At 38.3% G+C, this 23,860-nt stretch overlaps 1 protein-coding gene across 1 annotated transcript in view; it reads right to left on the bottom strand.

Annotated features, from left to right (window-relative positions):
• The window catches only part of LOC122799862 (short transient receptor potential channel 7-like), a 1,065,642-nt gene extending 1,042,211 nt beyond the window's left edge, over positions 1–23,431 (bottom strand). Inside the window, exon 1 of the mRNA XM_044069215.1 lies at positions 23,271–23,431. Within this exon, the coding sequence (XP_043925150.1) occupies positions 23,271–23,324 (54 nt within the window). The 5' untranslated portion in view covers positions 23,325–23,431. The remainder of the gene's footprint in view (positions 1–23,270) is intronic.
• Between the last annotated feature and the right edge of the window lie 429 nt (positions 23,432–23,860).

The raw sequence follows: 23,860 nt of genomic DNA, 5'->3' as shown, positions 1-23,860 counted from the left end.
GCCAGCCTAGTAATCACCTATGGATTTATGAATGTGTACCACTACATCCAAGCAATGTCCAAGTCTGCTGCAGGTGCTCTCATGCTGGTAGCTTGCAACACACCTACTCACTGCCACTTGCTTGAAAATGCAAATGCTGGAACTCTCACTAGTACAATCCCCTACTTGTACCTAGCCATCCCCACCACCAACCTTATACAACTGTATAGCTGTACCCTAACCTAAACTTTATCCCTAAAACTCTCACCTATTAGCCAACCCAATTCCTTGCTCTCTTACTATCAATCTCCACTTCCTTTCCCTAAGCCTGTAGTCTCCAATCACCGTCTAATCTTAAAACTGCAACTTATCCTTCCTAAAATTACATTTTCTTATTCATTGTCTAAACCTAAGACTACCCACCCCTGTCTAAATATAAATGTCCATTCCCTCTCCCTAAACCTATGATCAAACTAAAACCTCCTTATTACTCCCTAAACCTGAAATCTCCCTCCTAATTCTTCTCCATAGCTGCTTGCCAGAAATAATATTTGAGTCTGAGTGCGAGCACCAGCCTAATTGCTCTAAAACATGCTCAGGCCCTGTGCTTCAAAGCAGTGGTTTTTGATCACTTGACTTTTATATAAATATTTGTAAGTACATTCTGCAGCAAGTTTTCTTTTCTTCTTTTTATAGTACCTGATAAAGTGAATTTATTATACATAAATCTTAATGGCAAAAAATATTAAAAATTAGAAAATGTGGACAATTAACTTAGGAGCCTTCTATCCACCAGGACTTGATGAAAAGACATTAGTCAGACGGTTTAGTTAATTCCATAATGCCTACAATATTATGCTGTAATTATTACACAATGGGTCATTGTGTTTAAAACTGATGTACATAAATATTTTTATTATCATTATTATTATTATTATTAAGGAATTCCAGTTTGATTGTTTATAAACTGATATATGAAAAATGTGATTCAGATGGTGTATTATTAGGAATTTCAATTGAGTTTATGTAGTCACATGATATATCACAATTTGAACATCACACAAAGTTTGGTTTGCTGGATTAACACTGCCATGACCATTTTATGATGAATCTGTGGTCTATTATTTCATCTTGTGCAGGGATAGTAAATAAGCCTTTGAAAGCTACTACATTTTGGCAGATTTGTTTTTTTTTGTGGTGGAATACTTTTTGTGATATGGATATATGATCACTCCATGTGCATCTCTCTCTCTCTCTCTCTCTCTCTCTATATATATATATATATATATATATATATATATATATATATATATATATATATATATATATATATATATATATATCTCAGAGCACTCTCAGCTCTTCAAGTTTTGGCAATTCAGTACAGAATAAAGTAATGCACAAACTTTCTGTCTGGGATGGCTGTCCCCTTAGCCCTACCCTTGATATGCTATCTATATCTACATCTATATCTGTATCTCTATGTAAATCTATATATCTATATTTATAATCTATATCTATATATTTAGGCATTCATATATGGAACTATGTTAATTGACTGAGTTTTCAGAAACTTGAAATTCATATCGGGGAGATGATATGGTCGAATTTCCAAAGACTCGAACATTAAACAAAAACACACACACGCAAAAATCTACCTTTTTACACCCCCTGCAAATTATATATGACAACTCCGAGATCGCACTTCATTGAAAAAAATAGTATATTTCCCGATCCTCACTGTACCTCAATCTCCATTCAAAAGCCTACAGTTTTCAGAAATTTGATCATACTGTCTAGCTGATATGAATTTTGAGTTTCTGAAAACTCAATCAGTTGATAGGGACCCATATGTATACATACATATATCATATACATAAGCTACACATATATGTTGTTCTGTTGCAATTATTCAACTGCTGTTTAAGTCAACAGCTTTCCTGCCTGCTGCATTTGGTTGACAGGAATGCATGTGGACTATTTAGTGAGATCAATATAATAGCAGGGTTGAGATTATCCCCCGGATTTACTAATCATCCGTGCAGGACTAACTAGTCCTGCATGGAAGCGGTAGTCTAGGAGGAGGACGGCAGCGCACCATGCATATTAATAAAGGCGCACTGCCTGAGCTGCAAATCCTACACGGAGCAAGGATGAGTGGAGGGTGCGTGTCTGAGAGCAGAGCCCTCACAATATACATGCCCCTGCAATGACGGACTGCAGAAAGTGTAAATAAATGAGCGAGACTGCTAATAGGTGTCCATATATTCTCACCAACAGTCCTCCAAGCGTACAACAGCAACAGGACATAAAAATAAAAAGAAGAAACCCCTTTATTTTTTTTTTAAACTCTGAGTACAGCTAACTGTAGGTGCATGGGTGTGCCCATCGCTACGCTACAGTTAAGCAGCTTAAAAGGCTGAAGAGGATAACAAGGAAGATGTATACAAATGAAACAGCACAGCAATAGTGTAGTGGTCAGACCATCCACCTAACGAGCAGGCATTCCCAGTTCAAGTCCCATTGCAGCACATAACATTTTCCCTGTGAAATCTGTATATGAACATTTCTTTACATTTTTTTTTTTTGCTGTATAAACTACTAAATAACATTTAAATGTGAATTGGAGTACTGCATTAAATGCACATGTGAAGTGTCAGTGTCATAATGAATAAGGCACTAGTAAGCAGGTTTAAGCACAAATAAGCAGTAGTAAGCATATATAAGCACTAGCAAGCATGTTTAAGTGTGTTTGCGCCAAGGTAAGCATTGCCTACACAGATTAAGCAAAGTAGAAGTTAACTGAATGTCAGAAACTGTAACCGGAGGTTAGCATTGCTTAGCTCCGAGCACACCCACTTACAACTGCTTTAAAGTGCCTTAATCACTCTGTACCCAACGGCCCGTGTTCTGCCCAGCAATAAAATAAACAGCTTCTGCAAGGTTCAGACTCAGAACCCTCTACACCACAGTCACAGTAGTTAACCACTAAGCCATCATAGCAGTAGATATAAATGAGGTATCAGCAAACTAATCCTCAACACAGGAAAATCAAATCAAACATGTGAACTGAATCTATGTACAGTGTGATGTTATATAACCTGCCACAGAACATAAATATGTGAACTGGAGTACTGCAGTAAGCATAGATTTGAGGTGTTATTGAAATAAAGTGTAGAAGTCCCCAGGTCCCCATGCAGTGTATGTACACATGAATCACGGATACAAGACACATATATAACCTGTAATGAATAATAAATCACTTCCAAAAGGCAAATATAGTGCTAATTAACTATTAAGCAATGCTACTCACAGCACAGCTCAACTTATTAAGTGTAAGCAATGTGTAGAGAAGCCAATTCAATCTGCCCAGTGGTATACCTCCTTAAGCAGTGCCATCCTTAGGTAAGCAGGTGTCCCCGTAGCTTAGCCTTTTCAAAACCGGCCAGTCACAGAAAAGTGTGGGAAATCAGCCCTACTGAAACCTAGGAGGTGGGAATACAACTCAGAACTGGCTGTAGCTTCCCCTTGCAGGCACTATGGCAGTAAGAGGAAAAGAAGTGCCCTTCCGGGCGCAACTCTGGTGCATCCAGGAGTCTAAGGTCATGGCTGGACTTCTAGTTAAAGACCATGCACAGAGACTGCTGCAGGGCCAGTACCAGGTCTCCCAATATAAGGTGGAGGTCTGGGAGTATCTCGCCCGAAACCTCACCAATGCCACTGGCATACCCCGAACTGGTGAGCAGGTCAGACACCACTATGCCGACCTGAAGCAGCAGAAGGGGGACCTCTTGGAGGAATGGCTCCAAGAGGTTAGAGCAGCAGGGAATGTCCCAGCTGTGTGTATCAGTCCACGACCTGTGTAATAATTGCCATCTCAGGTATATCATGGATAGGTATGGTTAAATATTCCTCTTATGTCCCCCACAGCTGCAGTGGAGTGGGCCGCGAACCTGGAGGCCCACATCAGCCACCTGGCGTGGTTGCGACGTGAGGCAGGTCAGTAATACTCATGCTTCTACTGTCATAGGAAATAAAAATAAAACTAGTAGTAAAGTAATTGCTAGTATAAAACCTGTATTGTTCAAGGCAAGTACTGCATACACTAGAAAATATGGCAGGAAGAGTCTGATACTGTTAGTATGGCAATAAAAGTGTAATACGCTGACAAAACAGGTCCAACCGCTGGACTATATTTCTATATTCTGGTATCATATGGTAATACAGATTTGCAATCATGTAATAATACTGTTGTATTAAGCACTGTTACCCACACCATGCACCATAAATCGAATGTGTAGGAATGCCTGTATATGACAGGTGTAATCCCCAGAGGCCATTTAGTATAATTGAGAGACACATACACAGTAAACAGGAAAAATGCAGGCAACAAAAAATGAATAACATATGTAACTGAGATGTGAAGTGTTGTTCTTTTAGCACACACAGCCATTGTTCGAATCCTGCCAGTGGTAGTAGTCTGCATACTGAATCATACCCTGCAACTGTACAGATATGTCCAGAATGTCTATTAAAGTGGTCCATATCTATTGCCTATCAACCTGTCCCCATGGGAAATCAGTGGGATGATCCCAGACATATAGGCAGCAAACAGAAAATACAACATGTAACACTGATGCCCACACACAGGAAGGATGTCCATCACACAGGAAATGTAAAGGGACCACGCCCACATGCTGTAGGGATTTATAGTGGGTGGTTGCCATGACAGTGGTAAATGGAAGTAGTACACATGTGTAATCATATATATATATATATATATATATATATATATATATATATATATATATATATATATATATGGCTTATGGATAAGTATTTGTGCATATATTTCCACCATATGTCATGGACATGGAGTGTAGCCCTACCCCAACACCTATAGTCCCAAAGTCGTAGTGCAAGGGTATGTTAGGTATGTATAGCAGGTATATTAGTAGACTATTGCTACTCTCATTGGGATTGTCTTCACAGACATGGTGTGTGTGGAAGGTGACATCTGCTTACAACATGTTGGCTACTGACAGACATCCTAAAGAAATCATTGTAAAGTACCGCCGCTAGCATGTAATGCCCCTGTGGAGTGCAGCAGATATATTGGCCAATATATGTGGAACTTCAGACAGACACTGTACAGTCCAGAGGTATACACATAATCCCTTAGTGCACAACATGTGTACCAGACCTGACAATATGGATGTAGACAGCCATGTAGATGGGTATAACACATAACGACTGGTATACATTTGCCAACATAGGTTTTGCATTCACACACTCCTGCCTGTCCTGACACTGAATGACTGCTGGTACAGGGGTACCATGGACACATACTACCCACTAGATATTGACATACATCTGTACAGCATCCCACTGCTCTGTCTGACATACATGACTGTTAAGGGAGTCCCGGCAGCAGTACATCTGGCAAGTATCTGCACATGACATCTCACTGGGTAAGTACACTAAGCTGTTAAGCATGTAAAAATGCACTGTGCAGGATACAGGCAGACTGGCTCAACACTGGCCTGCATCTCCTATGGGGGAATGCACATGTACCTGCATATATAGCAGTTTTAACAGGCATGTCACGGCACAAGGTAAGATACACCTGTGTGAAAGTGCATAACCACAACCAATGTGAACACAGCCACAGCCACATATGATAATCTAGCATACTATTACAGTATATGGACTATCTGTTCTACACCATCCTCATATGTGCCACTCACAGAATGACCCTACATATACTGGGCTGCTACACAGTTTGGTCTGATGGTTGTCTGTGGTATGGGACATGTGTGTGAATGGCCCTACAAACGTATGCCAAAATGGTACCATACAGTGGGGCAGCAGGTAACATCAGATAGAAGGGGAACTAGAACAATGACATGTACCACAGTCTGTACACAGGCTACAGTACATATTAACTATACACACACTGCTGACATTCACCATTACTACACAAATCTCTGTACTGTACAAACATCCACAGAATACCCAGGTTATGTCATGAAATATAATCCCTACTATACAAAATATATGTAACAATCAGATATATCACTGGCTTGTTATCAGATATGATGACACTATTTATGGTGTACAGCACATATGCCCACTTCATGCACAACATATGTACAAAGGTTGACAGATGTGTGGCTGATAGCACATAAACTGGGCCAATACAGACATGTTGCTGTGATAACCTCATACATTTATCATTGTAATGGGGTTTGTTGCAACATATATGTTCTATGAGGGATAGGAAGTCAGTAACTGTCACAGCCTTCACCATCTACAGACTGCAATCCTCACACTACCTTCTGCATTTCACAGATAGATGCTTCATGGCTAACACATGAAAACAAAGGCACAACACTGCCCAGTCTGCAGATGACCATGCAGATGGGGATTTCTCATATACATGGAACTGACATGGCAGGTATTGAGACACGTACGACAGCCATATCCAGACAAACACTGTTAAATCAACATTACTCCAAGTGCAGTATAGCAGCACTTACAGTCTGTAGTCAGGTCAGGCACATCCCCCTCCTGTTTGTTGCCCTCTTTCCACAGTGTATGTTGTTAAAGATACATCCCCAATCCATCTGAGGTGCTGTTTGCCAAACAACAGATCTAGTTCCTGCTCACAGTGAATGAAAAGGGCCAACACCACCATGATGTTCCTAGATATTGTAGTGTGTTTCCATGCAATTGGCTATGGGAATGTTACCACAGCTGTTCCACATGCAATCAGCTAGGGGAGGGCTGCAATCCGTGCAGAGGCCATCAGCTGATCATAAACATCACTTAAAATACACATGCTGCTGCCTAAGCAAAGCAGGTGTGGGTCTCTGCATCCACCAGAAATGGAGTGGGGGAGGCAGACAGAGGCAAATACATGTCAGGGAGGGGTAGGAGAGTAAAACTGAAGCATGTTTGTGTCATCCACCTACCAGCACAGGGTATTAAACCCCTGACAACTATGTAGTGCTATCACAGTTCAATGCAGTTATTGGATGTGCCACATAGATTACCTGCTGTGGAACACTCAGAATATATATGTGATGGTGAGTGACATCTGCAACAGGGATATGGTAGATATACGGTAGGTGACGTTCATATGCCTGTCCGCATGAAAAGGTGCCAGCGTCAACACAGCCGAACTCTCGCAGGGACTCACACACATTGACACACTTGGCAGGGCCAGCAGTACAACTCATCACTAGTGGGATTGCCACAACACATCAATGTGCAGGTATCACATACACCACATGGGTCATATGGAGGTCATATGGGCAAAGATTATGAGGAGGTGTCAGACATGAGACAGCATGCTTCAGTATGCCCTGGGGGGTTGTAGTGAGTGAGGATGTGGACATATGCACCATACAACACAGACATGAACACACTGGGTGCCAGTACTGACATGCATGGGTGCATGTCTGCACAGGTGTGTGGTGGTCAACTGTGCCAGCAGGCTATACAATAATGATTTTTCTCCTTAATGGTTGTTTTAGTTTTTTTTTTTTATTTTTAGCCTGATCCCGTTTGCGCACTGCTGCCCTTAGCTTAAACGGCCGATATCGGCCAAAAAAAAAGTAAAATATTTAATTTTTACACTGTTTTCCATGCCAATGGCCAATTATATGGCCATTGGCATGGATTACACATCATATGCACACTTTATTAGGGGCAGTCATACCTCTGTTTTGTAGTTTGCAGAAATGTACTCGGTTACTAACCGAGTACATTTCTGCAGACTGCACTCATCCTGCACGGACAGCTGCCAGCTTCCTGGATCACAAATTTACCTCATTTGCATGGTTTTCACCTGCAAATGTGGGTTATTTGCATAAGGAGCTCATTCCATGCAGGATTAGTCTAAGAGCTCACGTGCACATCCTGGGAGCTCGTTCCTGGGTCGCACGTCGGCCATATTGCCGAAAATAGCTCTTAGACTAATCCTGCATGAAATGCAGGGCTTCATAAATCTGGGGGACTGTCTTTTTTTCTGGTATTGTGAAGTGTCGAAGTTAACATATATAATTTGCAGGGTGTATGGCAGTGCAGCCCCTTGCATGGGGTGTGTGGGTAGTTTTGCTGTCCTGCATAAAATATTTATTTTCTTGTGCATGCTCCAACATTATGTCTCAGAGCATGTGCATTTTCCTGTCAACCTTTTTTTTGTCATCATTTTTCATGCCTAGTTACAATTTAGATTAAATTTAGTAGCATACATACTCTCTCTCTCTCTGTATATGAATATATATATATATATATGTGTGTGTGTGTGTGTGTGTATGTATATAGATAGGTAGATAGATAAAACTACATGCATTTTAGTTCATGCCACAGAAGCCAAGCAAACATGATATACAGATTAATGCTGACAGTTTTTACCTCCATAACTTTACCATTTATTCTGCTTACTGAAGAGCTTTCAATTGCTAACTTTCTGGCTGATGATTGATTTTTAAGATGCACACCCTTTTGAAATAATGAAAGCATTGCGACAACATATAAACGTTGCCTGTGGCAGTGAGACAGAAAGCTCCATTCTCTTTCTTATGTTTATTTCCACTAAAACAGATCCTTATAAATTATATATTTAAAATTGGTACATTTTAATCTGAGATGTTCACTTGCTATTACAGTGTATAAACCAGCAATAACATTTCTTTTCATTAGATATCTGTTAATGTTCTAAATAATTTGCTTTTATGACACTGAAATGCAAACATAAACACACACACACACACACACACACACACACACACACACACACACACACATGCACAGAGAGAGAGAGAGAGAGAGAGAGCTCTCTGCTTAGGCACTCATTGAATCATGGAAGTGAAAGGAAAGAACTGATCTAAATGTACTGTGCTTGGCTTTATGTCTTATCTTTAGAATCATCTCATCGAAATTCAGATACTATTCTGGTGTTTATTTTAATGTAAATTTGTATTTGTGTAAAAAGTGTGCACTACCTACAGCTGTCTTGCATGGCTGAAAATTAAAATTAAAAAAATAAATACATGAGCAGTTAATGGTTCATAGAATAGTATAAAAAGTTCCAAAATGTAACGTGATACATAACACAGATTTTAATGCAACTCAAAGTAGCTGAGATAATGTAAATGACTAGCTTCACAATATAAAACAACTTGTTAAAACTCTGTTTAAATCTGTGTACTACAGAAACCTGTAACTGTAGTAAAGTAATTGTGTAATATATGCTTGTTTATATCCACCAGGTAAAGCTGTATCAGAGTAATGGGACTGTTTTGACTAATACTGGAATAACGCATTGGTTGTAGATAATCCGATTGCTCTTGGTGCAATGTGGCTATTCAGATAGCCACATAACTGGTAGAACGATGCACAGAAAAATACTGCTACGTTAAATGAACAGAAACCCTTACAGGGTAGCCTCCCCTATGTATTATCTGTAAAGGGTATCATTCTAACCTGATTCTTACAGGTAAAAATGGATAACCATTTTCTTCTCTATACATCACTTCATAAACTGGCCACTGCATCCTATCACTGGCTTTTGGGGAATACTATGGGAATACCTCTCCAATCAGCCTTCAGGAAATTGGGTGCAGGTCTCACTTGTATATAGCAGGAAACTGGGATTATACAAAATTCCCTGGCTACCACTTGAATGATGCACTATCCTAAAATATTCAGCAGTACAACAAATGTTTTGCTGGTGACAGACGTAACAGGGAAAACTGTAAAAATATGCAGTATGGGTAACATCTGATGACTATCAGCTTAATTGTGACTTAGTAAATGACATTAGTATTGTCTGTGTCTGAAATCACTGGAGTATAGGTGACATTTGCATATTGTCAATGAGCTACTTGAATTTCCTCATGGTAGGATACCATTTGGACATCCTGATGAGGAGTACAATCCAACAGTAGACATTACTGCAAATTATCAGTAGACAAGGCTACTATGCATGATACAGAAATGGTTCTAAGGAGCCATTAGTATCTATGATGTAATGGCAACATCTGGATGGAGTTGCAATTGTCTCTCATGATTTGCAACCTTCTCTTGCTAATTCTGATTGTGTTCCACCATCCCATAATATACATAGACTGAAGGACCCTAGCAGTCGGGTTGTGAACAAACATGGCATGAAGTAGAATGTACAAAGATCATCTGGTCTCCTTCTGGTGCAGTTCAGAGGGCCTTGTTACCACAGGGGTATACAATACAACATAGACAAGGACAGATGAAAGTTCTTTACCTGTTATGTGGCTCATGACATGATGGAGCATGAATGACTACTGATGAAACATTTGACATAAACAATGTGGAAAAGTTACTTGATATATATATATATAAACATTTAAGTATCATATTTATTCCAGACACAGTTGTTGTACTTTGCTATACTTCTTTGTTTCACAAAGAGAATAGTTAAGTACTTCTGTCAGATCTTAGATACTCCCTTTGACTTCTCAAACTTTATTAAACACAAATCACTAACAGACAGTTTTCAAAAAAAAATCATTAAACAAATTGTTTTTACTCAGACACCAAGTGCAGCCTATTATCTGGAAAGAGAGTAAGGCTGTATCATGCTCAATGATATTCAGTGCTATATTACTAGCTACTCTTTTTGCTGTACTGATTCATTTATATTTATATTCAATTTATTTTGAGGCAGCCTGTCCCAAAATTAAAAAAAAAAAAAAAGTAATTCTGAATGTTTAATTAATCTGAGCAGTTCATTTGGTGGCAGCAGTGAAAACTATATCATCCACGTACAATGTAATATTTAAGTAGGGCAAATCCTGGGGGAAACTGATGATAAAGAGTTAGAAAAGTATGAAAAGAACAGAGCCTGTGGGGGCCCAGATTAAATTGCAGTAAATACAAGAATAAGAAGCAATGCTTTTGATAGTAAAGGTTTTGTTGGACAAGCAAATCCTAAATAAACTGAGAATATACTTCATTTGATCATGCAAGGTCAATTAAGCATCCATTCAAATATTAATGATGGTGTGTCCATGGCAATTTCATATATATAATCTGAATATATTAGTAGATAGCTAAATGGTGAAACACTTCTCTTTATATCAGGAGTGCATGATTCAATGCTACTCTCAACAATTCAGCTGAAGAACTCTTAAAGGAGCAAACCAAGGATGTAAATACAATATTAATGAATGGCAAGAATTAAGACAGTCATGACTTGTTTATTTGGGCATGTCTGTGATTGGTCTTTGACATAGACACAGTATGCAGTCCTTTAAAAGGGCTGCATGTATGGTCTGCTCCATGGCACAAGAGAGAGAGAGAGGGAGAGGGAGTCATTCCTTGACAGTGCACAAAGAGACCAACCAATAAACTGTTAGCATGATCCATAAACATTAGTTCCAGTATAATACATGTAATATCCGTCACTTCAGACATGCACACACATGCATCCACAATGACATGCTGTCAAACAGAAGAACTTGGTATGCTATTGCATGCACACAATCAGCAACCTACAAACACATACTAAAATAGTAACCTTCCTACCCTACCCCCACTCCCACACACACATAACATAGACATGGTAGACCCCTTACTCTTTGTTGATTTTCTTACCCTAACTGCTTACTCCTATGCGGGTCTGTCTTTATCTGTGAGTCTTCACAGCCATAGCAGAGTCTGATAAATAGAAGTTTTGCTCCAGTTTTTATGACTATGGGGAACCATCATTAGTATAACATGCTAAGGTGTGACTTAGTACAGTAGCTGCTTCCACTGGTGGCAGTTTTGCTAGATGACTGTACTGAGGATGGGTCACATTTACTTAAAACAATGGTCTTGTCTGCACTGCAGTGTGAGTTGGCATGCTCTTTTACATTCCTTGGTGTCGTTCCCATTCTGCAAATTGTCATTGCAAAGAATGGTAATTCTGTTACTGAGCAATGTTATGCTGAGAGTTTTGTAACTATTCTTGGAGATCCAGTACTGGGCTGCTGTACATGCAGCCTGTTGTCCGCCGTTGTATTCTGATTATATTCCCTTTACTGTTCCACAGTGTAGTCCACCATTCACTTTTTGTGAATTGTGAACTATGCTGTTGATATCAATTTGCATATGAGCTCCTATATGTAAACAACACTCTTGGTCTACATTCTTAAGCATACAGAGGTTATCTAAGGGAGTTTTTTGAATTGCAGGAGTTATCATATACAAATGCTATCCACCAGCACACAGCATATTTAAATAATGCACAATGTTTATTTCAGGAATGGAGAAAAACTGGTAGAGATAAATATGGTATGCCATGTACGCATTTATGCCCATGGAGGCCTACAGGGGGTGGAGTGAGAATGCAATGTCTGTAAGCAGGTAAGATGAAAGGGAGGGTTAGGCTTAGGAAGAAAAATTGTCAGATCAGAAACTTGAAATTTGGATTGGCAGAACAAGTGTATTTGTGAAGGGGGACAGTTGGTATTTTAGTGTTGTATTAGGGGGCATTAGTTCTCCTTGACATGGGTTTATGGAGCACAAAGTGCAGCACCAATATCCACAATCTAAACAACAAGATGGACTTGGATTAGTGTGCTACCACGGCCATGAAGACAATTTTGCTTTTTATTACTTCACAATGTGAATGTATTTACTGACATAGAATATAAAATAATAATAATAGTAAAAATAATAATGTAAAGGGGGGTTAGGGAAGGAAGGAATAGGAAGATCATGCAAGTGTGGAGCAGGGAAGTCGGTTGTTAGGGATAGGTCCCAAGGTAAGAAACTGAAGGAGGAGGCTCAGCTGAATAGATGAAGACGTCATGCTTTCAATGGTGATTCAGGCTGTCAACAATCACAGCATATTCTGTTCATGGATTCGGTATAAGTTAGGCAGTCTGGGGGAAGATCAGCGTAGTCAGTCAGTGGGTGTAGGTTCCATCCAACTTGAGGATCTGAGTGCTGCAACTATATTTTGCAAGTTAGCAGTTGAGTGTCAGAGTTCCATGGTTGTTCAAAATGGCTGGGCACTCTTTAAGTAACCATTCCTTTCTATTTCTTGTAGAGTCTTGGACAATTGAAAGGAGTAGGCCTGTTGTTGGCTTTTGGTGGTGGGAGTTGGTGTCAGTGTGATGAGCTGTGCTCTGAATGTTGTCTGAGTGAGCTAAGGTGTGAGACTTCTGGTTTTAGTGGAGATGCAGATAATTTATTAAAAAGAGAGACAGAACAAGATTTACTTGATGGAGCAATAGGTTAGCTGAAAATTAGCACAAAGGATTAAAGCAGTGAAACATTAACAAACTGATTTTTGGTAGGGTGAGAATGAGGATGTACAGATGGTGAACAGGGAATTAGGGTAGTTAGGTAGTTGTTCTTTTGGGGAAATGGCAGCAGGCTTTGAGATGGCTGGAATCCCAGAGATGCTAATTGACTGCTTTCTTTGCTTTAGGTATGGGCGTTTGATTCCTTCACCAGCATTGGGCAGCAATATGACACTGATGGGACAATGTGAAGAATGCAGGCGATGGATTTTTCTCTTCCAGTATGTTTTCAGAGGTACTCTTGGGGCTACAAGAAAAAAATACTAAATAGGATGAAAGTGAGGTAGGCATGATACTGCTCAATGGAAGCCCCGGCTTTAGAAGTTTTGCAAAAAGTCACTTATTTCAAATCATAGTTTATATTGTCCCTCATAAATTTATAAATGAAGAGTACAGTCAGTCAGTATGTTAAACATTAGAATTCATACTTCTTATAGCTGAAGAAATTCATACAGATGCAAAATCTGACGTTGTTTTAGGTTTTAAGTAAATTACAGTAACATTCAAAGAATTGAACCTGACTTTGTACATTTGCACCCCCATTAGATCCTCACATTAAAATTCAGAATTCTTGAGCAAAACAGTTGAGAGGCATTGTGAGCAGATCTGATTTAGGTCATGGTCCATAAGAACCATACCTCTCTGCGGGGATTGAAGATTGCTGGGCAAGACAGTGTCACAGCCTGTGCATTAGAAGTGCCAAGGGGAACAGATGGTGATACTAGGTAGGGCAGACTTTCTGGTGTATTTTTTCTCACCTCACGACATCACAGGCTGAGGCATGAAAAGATATAGGTTCACAGGTAAGTACTAGGCCATCTGCCCTCACAGGCTATTTTAAGCCCAGCTAATTTCCCTTTAAAAATAAGGATCAAACCCTATACCTTTTGCCTGTAAGGTAAACACCTTAACCATTATGCCAACCAGGATATAATGGCTTATAGTAACAGATGTGCCTGAGTGGCGCCATGGTTCCCTCATATTGATTTACAGCCTAGAGTTTGGCAGAATGTCGACATTTTGCCTCACACTTTAGGATATCCATAAAAAAATAAATAAAAAAAAATATATATATATATATATCGTAGATCTAGAGATTTCTGACAGGCACTTCAATTTGCAAGTTTGTGAAACCTGTTATTCTAATAACTTTCTAGGTTTGAACTGCATTGTTTAAAGTCAGTCCATATTTTTGGTGTCTTGGTCTCTCAGTAAGGGTGTGCTGATCAGAACGTTGTGCAAAGTGGTCGAGTGGTATGCCCCCTGTTTCTCCCTTAGGCTGACTGTCCTTATTAAGCTTAAGCTGTCATATGTGTTCAACTGTTCTGTGATAGTTGAGGACTGCTCTTCAGTTGAAAGTGCAAATAGATTGGGTTAAGAGGCATTTTGTTGCTCCTGGGCTGTTTTTTGCTATGAATACAGATGGTAATCTCAGGCAACTGGGTTTGGAGTTGGGGCACAAATAGGCTTGTTTTGATATGTAGATACTAAAGAGTTGTCCTTCCTTCAGGGCAGGGAGCACCAGGTATAGAGTTAGGGGTTAGTAGACTGTGGACATAGGGGTGGAGACACAAGAGTGCCTTGGCAAAAGGAAAAAGTAATTTGGTTGCAAGGGTTTTCACTAATTCTATGCATTCCTTTTTAATATGGCAGGTGAGGAACACCAGGCATATGAAAAGGGAAAGCACACAATTATTACAGCAGGTGTAGGACACCTAAGGCAAAGACTGCATGAGATTGTGCCGAAATCTGAGGTATTCATTCAAGACATGGCAGGGCTAGTGTAGCCAGCTGACAGGTTATTGGTAGAAGCACTAGTGAGAGGAAGAAGAAATCAAAAGGTCATTGAAAAGTGCCCTTCTTAAAAGGCATCTTGCAGATGAGGGCTTTGAAACCAGAACACAGAAGCTGTTGTCCACTCAGTCCAGTCAGTGGAGTCCCAGCTGACTGTAAGTAGTGTTCAAGTTTTTAACGATTTGGGTGAGGCAGGTCAAAATGCGGCAGCTAATGAATATTTATCAGGCTTGTCATAGGATATGACTGCTGAAGAATGAGTTAGGCTACAGGAGTTGTTGAATAAATCAGAGCTGGCTCAGGAAGCCAGATGGCTTGGCACACCTAGCTGAAGGGGAACAAGTGTAAGGCCTAGAGAATCCAGGCTTGTTGAGGTATCGGGATTCTATCCACTCCAATGGGACAGATTTACCCTGTTGAACTGGGTGGGGGACATGACAGGAAGCAAATACCTGCATTTGCATAGTGTTTAATCTTTCTTGTCGAGAGTTATAGGTGCATTCATAATGCAGCATGGTGGTGAATGAGAAGATTTGGTGATAGAAATTTGTTGATGTATTCAACTTAGTTGATATAGATAGGGATAAAAGATTGTGAAGGCTTAAGTCTTGTGTCTATGGACTTGAATGAAGCATTAGTGCTGTTTGGTGAAAGGAGACCAAGCAGGTTTAGAGCTGTACTTGTGATAACTGAGTAACGGGTGTTGTTTGACTGAAGCAGTTATCCTGAAAAAGGATTTCAAACAAGGTTTGCCTTTGTTGACTTATTTTTTGGACTATAAAAGAGGCCCAGGCATCATATGTGCGTGTGTGTGTGTGGGGGGGGGGGGGTGTTCATGACAAGTGTTTTAGGAAACTAGAATTGGTTGATAAGTCTCTGCATTCTGATATCAGGTATGTGGACACTTGCTTAGGTATGATATTGGGTAAGGAAGGGGTACACACTAGGGTTACTGCTAAAGGAGGGGGTACTGGAGTAAGGCATGCTGAGCTTTTAATGTAGGGAGGTGTTCAAGGCCTGCTTTCTGATTTGCTTATGTCTAGTCACAATGTGGTGGCTGACGTGTTGCAGTGAAGTTTATTTTATACTTGTCTACTGGAGTAGTACACAATCACAACTCGCCATTTGCAAGTATTGCTCTGGTGTTGAGGCAGGGAAGGGATGGTGGATGGCAGTGTGCCACTCTTGCATCAGGATAACCATAGACATGGGACTGAGGGAGAAACAATACTGAAGGGAAGAGGCAACTTTTGGTAGATGACAGTTTTTTTTTTCTATTTCAATGAAACCCCAAGAGACCAGTCATCGTACTCCCCTATTTTAAGTATTCATTTTGCACATGTTACTGGAATCAGCTAGCTCTGATTAAAAAAAGGTTCACGTAGTTGTTGGGATGTTGAATAGCATGGGAATTCATTTAGAATAACATGACTTGAGTACATATGCAAACAGAAATTATCATCATAGATTGTGAGAGATTTGATTTTAATATAAAAAAATATTATTTTTATATTTCATTGTTATTGGCTGGTCTTCAATTGCTGCTAGGTTAGTAAAGAGAGAGGGACAGACAGTTTTAAGGTAAAGGAGTATCCAAGGAAATTTACAAATCATAGAGATGCAAGAGCTGCATTTTCATTGGATTTTTATGTTTTTGGATCATGGGGATTTTTGTGGTTAGGAACCCTATGTTTTATACACTGCTTGGGCTGCATTTAAAAAAATAAGTTTGGATTCAATTAATGTTCATTCTTCTTTATTTATAAGTGATATTATGGTCTCTTTCAGGATTTGGAGGGTTTTCAGAAATTGGGTAGTTTGGGAGAAGTTGACAGTCACAGCCAGCCAAAGGAGAGGAGAGGAGCAGAGAGCAGACCAGAGAACAGGAGAGGAGATTGGGTATTACAAAGAAGGAGCCGCTTATCCTACTCATCCTGTCCTGGGCTGAGTGACCTAACATCCAGGGGTAAGTGAAGGATCATGCCACCCCTAGAAAGAAGGATTGGATTGAGCATGAGTGATTTTCAAATGGCATTTTGGGTAATGTGTTTGTCCTGTGGTGAGTGGTCTGTAACATTGTCCAGCATGATGTTATTACGTAGGTTCATGTTTTGATGCTTTAAATATCTTTATCTGCTTGTCATAGGTTCACAGAATAAACTAGCGAAAAACACAAAAAGCAAGTGTAAACCAAATAAGGTAACTCAGCAGACGATTAACTGTTAAAGTTCCAATTTAATGAGCACTTTTGAAGGGGTCAGTGCCCCAACTTCATCAGACAAAATAAAACTTTAACATCACATCTTTATATACTCTTCCATTCATCAATTCATTATTCAATTGTCTTCCTTAATTACCCTATTTTATCTAAATTCTTCTTTATTAAAAACATAAAATGTAAAATGTAACGTTAGTTCATACTTATATAACTTAAACTAATACAAGCAATCTATGCAAACTGCTATTTAAAAACCAAATAAATTTAGTTTAGTAACAGCCCTGGCATCAGTACTAATGCAACACACAATTGCTTTTTACATTTTTCCAGTAGCCACCCTTACCATCAGAAAAAAGCAGTCGTAAAGGGACAGATGGTAAGGGCGGCAAGAATGGTTTCCGATGATATTGATTACGCTAAAGAATGTGAACTATTGAAATTCATGTTCATTAAAAGGGGCTACCCAGAAGGATTTGTAGACAACATTATCCTGGAGGTGAATGCGAAAAGGACTTCAGGGCATTTCAGACCATTATTACATAATGGTTATGATAATAACCCAGGGACAACAATAGACCAACATAGTATAAGTATAGCGGTTTCAGCCCAAAAGGTGGGCTTGAACTTTTTATTTACTTATTCTCTAGATTATAAGAAAAGAAGAGATATTTTTAATAAAAAATGTGCTATTATTCTCGAAGATAATAGTCTTAGTAAAGTCCTTGGTGAAAAACCTGGATTTACATATAGAAGGGGCCCAAATTTAAAATGCTTGCTGGAGAAAAATAAGAAGCAAAGGAGGATCACTGGTATGAGTAAATGTGGAACATCTCAGCAACGCAAATTTATCAAAATGGGAAATAGTGATGATAAGAGACAAGCCATATTCAATTAATGGTCCATTTAATTGTGAATCTAAAGGGGTGGTGTATGTAGCAGGTTGTGAAGTATGCCCATCATACTATATTGGAAAGACAGAAAGAAAAATTAAACAAAGGATTTACAAACACCAATATTGTATCATTAGAAGGGACACTACAAACGTACTGGCTAAACATATAGTAGATAACCCAAACCACAGGTTTCACTATACAGTAATACAACAAGTGCAATGTGATATAAGGGGTGGACCATGGCAACTTAAATTAGAGGAAAACAAATTAATGTGGCAAATTTGTACATCAGCACATATTCCACCAGGCCTTAGTGAATATGTATCAATAAAAAGCATTCTGAAGTTAAAGGCACTTTGTAGGTAGAATGGTTGTGAATTATAAATTGAAAACGTATAATTAAATACATAAATAATGTTAATAAACTGAGTTGGTCAAAGCTAAAACATATGTATATACATATGTAAATGTTTTATATAAGGGGATTTTAGTTAGATATAATGTGCAATTTATTACATTTTGGTATAAAGGGGTAAATATATGGCGACAGGTATAAAGATACACATACATTTACCTTTAAGGTATTTTTTATGATAATGAATTTGAGAATTGAAGCATAGTTGGATTATTATATATAAATTGCAGCATATGTAATAGGCATGCATTAATTGTATTTAATGTGTTTTTTAATAATAAAAAGGTAGGTTTAAGGTTGTATAACGTTTTAGTAATTGTGTGTTGCATTAGTATTGATGCCAGGGCTGTTACTAAACTAAATTTATTTGATTTTTAAATAGCAGTTTGCATAGATTGCTTGTATTAGTTTGTTATATTTTACATTTTATGTTTTTAATAAAGAAGAATTTAGATAAAATAAGGTAATTAAGGAAGACAATTGAATAAGTAATTGATGAATGAAAGAGTATATAAAGATGTGATGTTAAAGTTTTATTTTGTCTGATGAAGTTGGGGCACTGACCCCTTCGAAAGCGCTCATTAAATTGGAACTTTAACAATTAATTGTCTGCTGAGTTACCTTATTTGGTTTACACTTACTTTTTGTGTTTTTTGCTTGTCATAGGTTCACAGGATGATACTAGGCTATTGGCCCAGGGGCCATTTTAAGCCTAGCCAAGAATTTCATCCATGTTCCCACAAAGTCAGCACCTGTTTTCCTGTCCAAAAGGGGCACAATTGCAATCCCAGTGATATATTTTCTGTTTCCCATCCAGTCATCCAGGTTCCTTTTAAAGAGAGCTAGTGAGGAACTCTGCTTGACATGGAGAGGAAGTCTATTCCACAGATGGAGGAGTTGTTGTGACACAGATCTACAAGTTCTATTAATGTCATAAACCAGGTTGAGACCTTCCGTGCAGGATGCGCGAGTAGAGTTTGACTTACTGATATGCAGCAACTGCATCAAGACTGAGTCTGACACGGCCTTGTATGCCAGACACAGGTCACCTCTGAGCAGTCTGCATGAGACTAAGTAGAGGGACAGGGCATTTAGCCTATTTGTATAGGATAGGTGTTTGAGACTCTCGATTTTCCTGGTCAGGAACTTGTGTGGTCTCTCCAACTGCTGGATGTGCTTGGCAAGGTACATGCTGAAGGGGGCATTGTGTTTGATAATGGGTCTGATAAGGGAGAAGTACAGGGATGTTATGACCTGTTTGTTCCTGGATGAAATACCGTTACTTATGATGTGGGCCATGTAGAAAGCCTTCTGTACAAAGGAGACAACATGGCGATCAAAAGTCAGGTTGCTATCAACCTGGGTGCCTATGTCCCTCACAACTGACTGTGTGCTTAGTACATTGTTATTAATGTGATAATTAGTGGGGACATCATTTTCCCCAAAGGGGATAATGATGCATTTCTTGGCATTCAGTTGGAGGCCATGCTTCTGGCACCAGCCATTAGTTTGATTAAGATCCTCTTGGAAGATGTTCACATCACTAGGGGAATTTATGACAGTGCCCAGCTTGCAGTCCTCTACAAACATGGTCAGCCACAGACCACTGGTCCCAAACAGTAGAGGCCCCAAGGGCGATCCTCGGGGTATGTTGCTTGTTATGGGTCTACTCTAGAGGTGGCTTCCCCTATTTTGACTCAGTGGGTTCTATCAGTGAGCCAGTTAGCTACACATCTGGTAACATATGGGTTGATGCCTAGCTGGGAGAGTTTATTTATTATGCCTGAGTGGGGAATAGTGCTGAATGATTTGGCTTGGTCAAGGTAGGTGATGTGCACTGTCTTGCCCTCATCAATGGCTTTGGTGACTGTTTTGAAGAAGGCGACCAAGTTTAACAGGCATAATCTCCCTTTGACAAAACTAAACTGTGAGGGACCAAGCATTTGGAGGTTGCCAATGTCCTTGTTTATAATGTCCATGATAACGTGTTATAAACATTTTAAATGTGTTATATGCTATTTGTTAATACTGGAACAGGTGTAAGTTTGATTGTGCTGTTTAATAAAAATCTGGTTGAATATCTCTCCCATGTGTTTAAATTGTGATGGGATAGGGGTGGAAGGACAATTAAAACTTTTCACAAACATTATTATTTATTATTTATGCATAGAAAAAGACTACAGATGGTGGTAACAAACTGGAATAAATAGTAAAGAAGAGAATAAATATAATTATGTAAATGCAGAGCTATACTTCATTCAAAAGGGTGAGACGATAGGTGTGTGTTTAAAATGAAACAAATAATATTAGAACATGTCATAGATGATGACTTTTAGGCAGTAAATTTCAAAATTCAAAACATAATTTTTTTACAGATATTGTAGGAAAATCCAGAGGGGAGTGATGATGATTTATGTAGACAGTAAGATAGAACACATATCTTAAAAGAGATGTATAAAATTTTATCAGTCAAAAATTGTATATTTTAAAAAGTGGTACTGTGGTGAAATGAAACAGTTTGATCTTATGGAATGTATTACCTGTAACTATCAGAGCTCACTGTTAATTAAATCAAAATGGATGGCTTTGAAGTAATCAAGGCACAATATGGGAAGGGTATGTACAACTGTGTATTTCTTTTCCAGTGAATTCAAGTGTTTATCTGAATTCCCAGTCCACTATATTTTTCTTCACCATATAGTAAAACAAGACACAGAAAAATGAATTAAAAGTGAAAAAATACAAACATTCAGGACAGGGTCAGTTAACAGTGGAATACTAAATACAGCAAGAAGGAACATATAAGTGTCAAGTCATTCTATGGACGGGGGAGCAAAAAGGTAAAATACAAGCAAGAGGATGAAAAACAAGGTATTGTTAGAAATACAAACGTATAATAAAGTTTGTAGAAATGCTATAATTGCAAAATACTTTCATAAGTTAGTAACTGACAAAACAGGAGAGTAATAATATGCAAAAGAAATTCAGAAAATAAAAATAAGTATTGTAAAAAATAAAATAAAATACAGTTTAAATTATGTAAACCCTCCTGAGTACTACCACCTAACAGAAAATAACTGCACATCACCATTGATATGCAATGGCTTACTGCCTAGACTAAAAAAGTTCCACATGTGAAAGTAAAGTTAAAACACACAGAGTCCAAGGACAACACCAAGGAATAGTTTATATTCCATAGTTCAAGTAAATGTGAATATTCAATCCTATGGCTAAACAGCTTAGATTAAAAAATGCTATAACAAAATGCCTAAAAAACTGCCTGCATTTTTCATGGGTCTGCATTCTTTAGAAGGTAATGACAATTGTGAAGATTCAATAAAGCAAATATTTGTTTCATGTAAGCAAAAACTATGCTTATGCATTACAGCCTTCTTCTCATGCATCACTGATAATGTATAGTGAAAAGAAATAAAATTCTGCTGAATGGTGATGTGTTCCACTAGTATATACATGCAGCAAAGAAACTAGGCAAATAAAAGAAGAAACGGGAAAGTAAAATGATGTGGTGCTCATAAGTTAGTACTAGGCTAACCGCCCTTGCATGCCATTTTTAAGCCTAGCCATTTATCCCTTGTGAAACTCAGACCCTGCACTTTGTGTTTGTCAGGCAAACACCCTAACCATTATGCCACCCTCCCCCTCATTATCAGGCAAGAGGTGAATTGATGCCTGATGAAATGCAGGGTAAGAAATATTACTGCATTCTTTGGACCTATAAAAATGTAAAGGTATAATAATGCAGGGAATTATACTTGCACCACACCTTTACAAAGCAAATGGGAAGTAAGAAAGAACAGTATAGGGGAACAGGGCATTGATGGTAGCTGGAACAAGGATATTTCAATATATAAGTCATAAGAAAATTATTGGATTATATTGTCAGAGAATTTGGCACAGAGTCAATGGTCAGAAAAGTTCAACAATACCTAGTGTAAAGTATAGAAATGATGGGGCAAGGGCAGATAAAAGACTTTGTAGAAGGGCCCGTCCATATGACAGGGGCCACAAGCAGACAGCATTGACCATTACGTTTTATACACACAGCTTTATGTGTTTGTATAATACAAACATTCTGTTTTACTGAAATTATACATATTAATCGATGGAATAAAATTAAAAAAAATACTCATAGTATGTGTCTAAGTACATTAATGTGAAAGGAAAAGCTAGCTTTATTTTTGATTGGAAAAATATATTCTTCTAAAGCTTCAATACTTCTTAAGGCAAGCTTGGCATTGATAGCAAATTATTACTTTTGGTATGAAACTCATCAGTACTTTTTAAGGCAAGCTTGGCTACCGTTGATAGCAAATTATTATGTTTGGAATGAAACTCATCATCTAGCATAAGAAAAAAACATCTACTTCAAAAGTCCAAAAGAAGCATAAATATTACTGTCATACTGTAACGGAGAGCTCTAAAGTCAACTGGAACAATCCTTTTTTATCTTATATCACTATGTTGTAATCAAGAACTGAATTACCTTGATTATATTTCTAACAGAAAATATCAAACATTGACCAAGTATAATATCTGCATGAGTGTAGTACAGTATATGAAACACAAAATATTTAAATAAGTAATGATTAATATGCACCTTAATAAGTTTGTACCTTGCTGCAAGGAGCAATCCAGTAAGCAACAGCCAGCAGTGGAAGGCCTGTCATGACTCCAAAGACTGTCAAGCATTTTACAGCTGCAGATTGTTGACGTAAATTAGAAAGATTTTCATACCATATGGTGAGCAGTTGCTGCTGACAATTAGGATGTGCAACAAACTGTAAAGAAAATAAATATATTACTCACTTTAGCAAAATAAATCAGCATCAGTATAAACCAATAAAATAGAAAAATACTCAAATATTTTAATGTACTCAAAAATTCTATTATGCAAGTAAGCTTCAGTTCACATTCTCTGACTTGAAAATATTAATTTACATAATTTTGAGAAATGTAGTGTTATCGAAAATAAACTCTATAATTTTTAAATAAAGTTGTTGCCATTTTGGCAGTTTGTATGAGTGCTATGATTCTCACCACACTTGCAACAATGGGATCGCTATAAGATATAGCATACTTAGTAGAGACAAAAACTGTAAATAACTTGTGACAAATATAAAGCGAACCAGGAAGAAGAAAAAAAAAAACAGCAAAACATAAATCATGACAAAAGGGCCAACAAAATCCACTTATTATAAAATGA

The sequence above is a fragment of the Protopterus annectens genome, chromosome 4.part0 (assembly GCF_019279795.1).
Source record: "Protopterus annectens isolate FY-2018-M chromosome 4.part0, PAN1.0, whole genome shotgun sequence".
NCBI classification, from domain to species: Eukaryota; Metazoa; Chordata; order Ceratodontiformes; family Protopteridae; genus Protopterus; species Protopterus annectens.
This window is presented reverse-complemented; position numbering and strand designations above follow the sequence as displayed.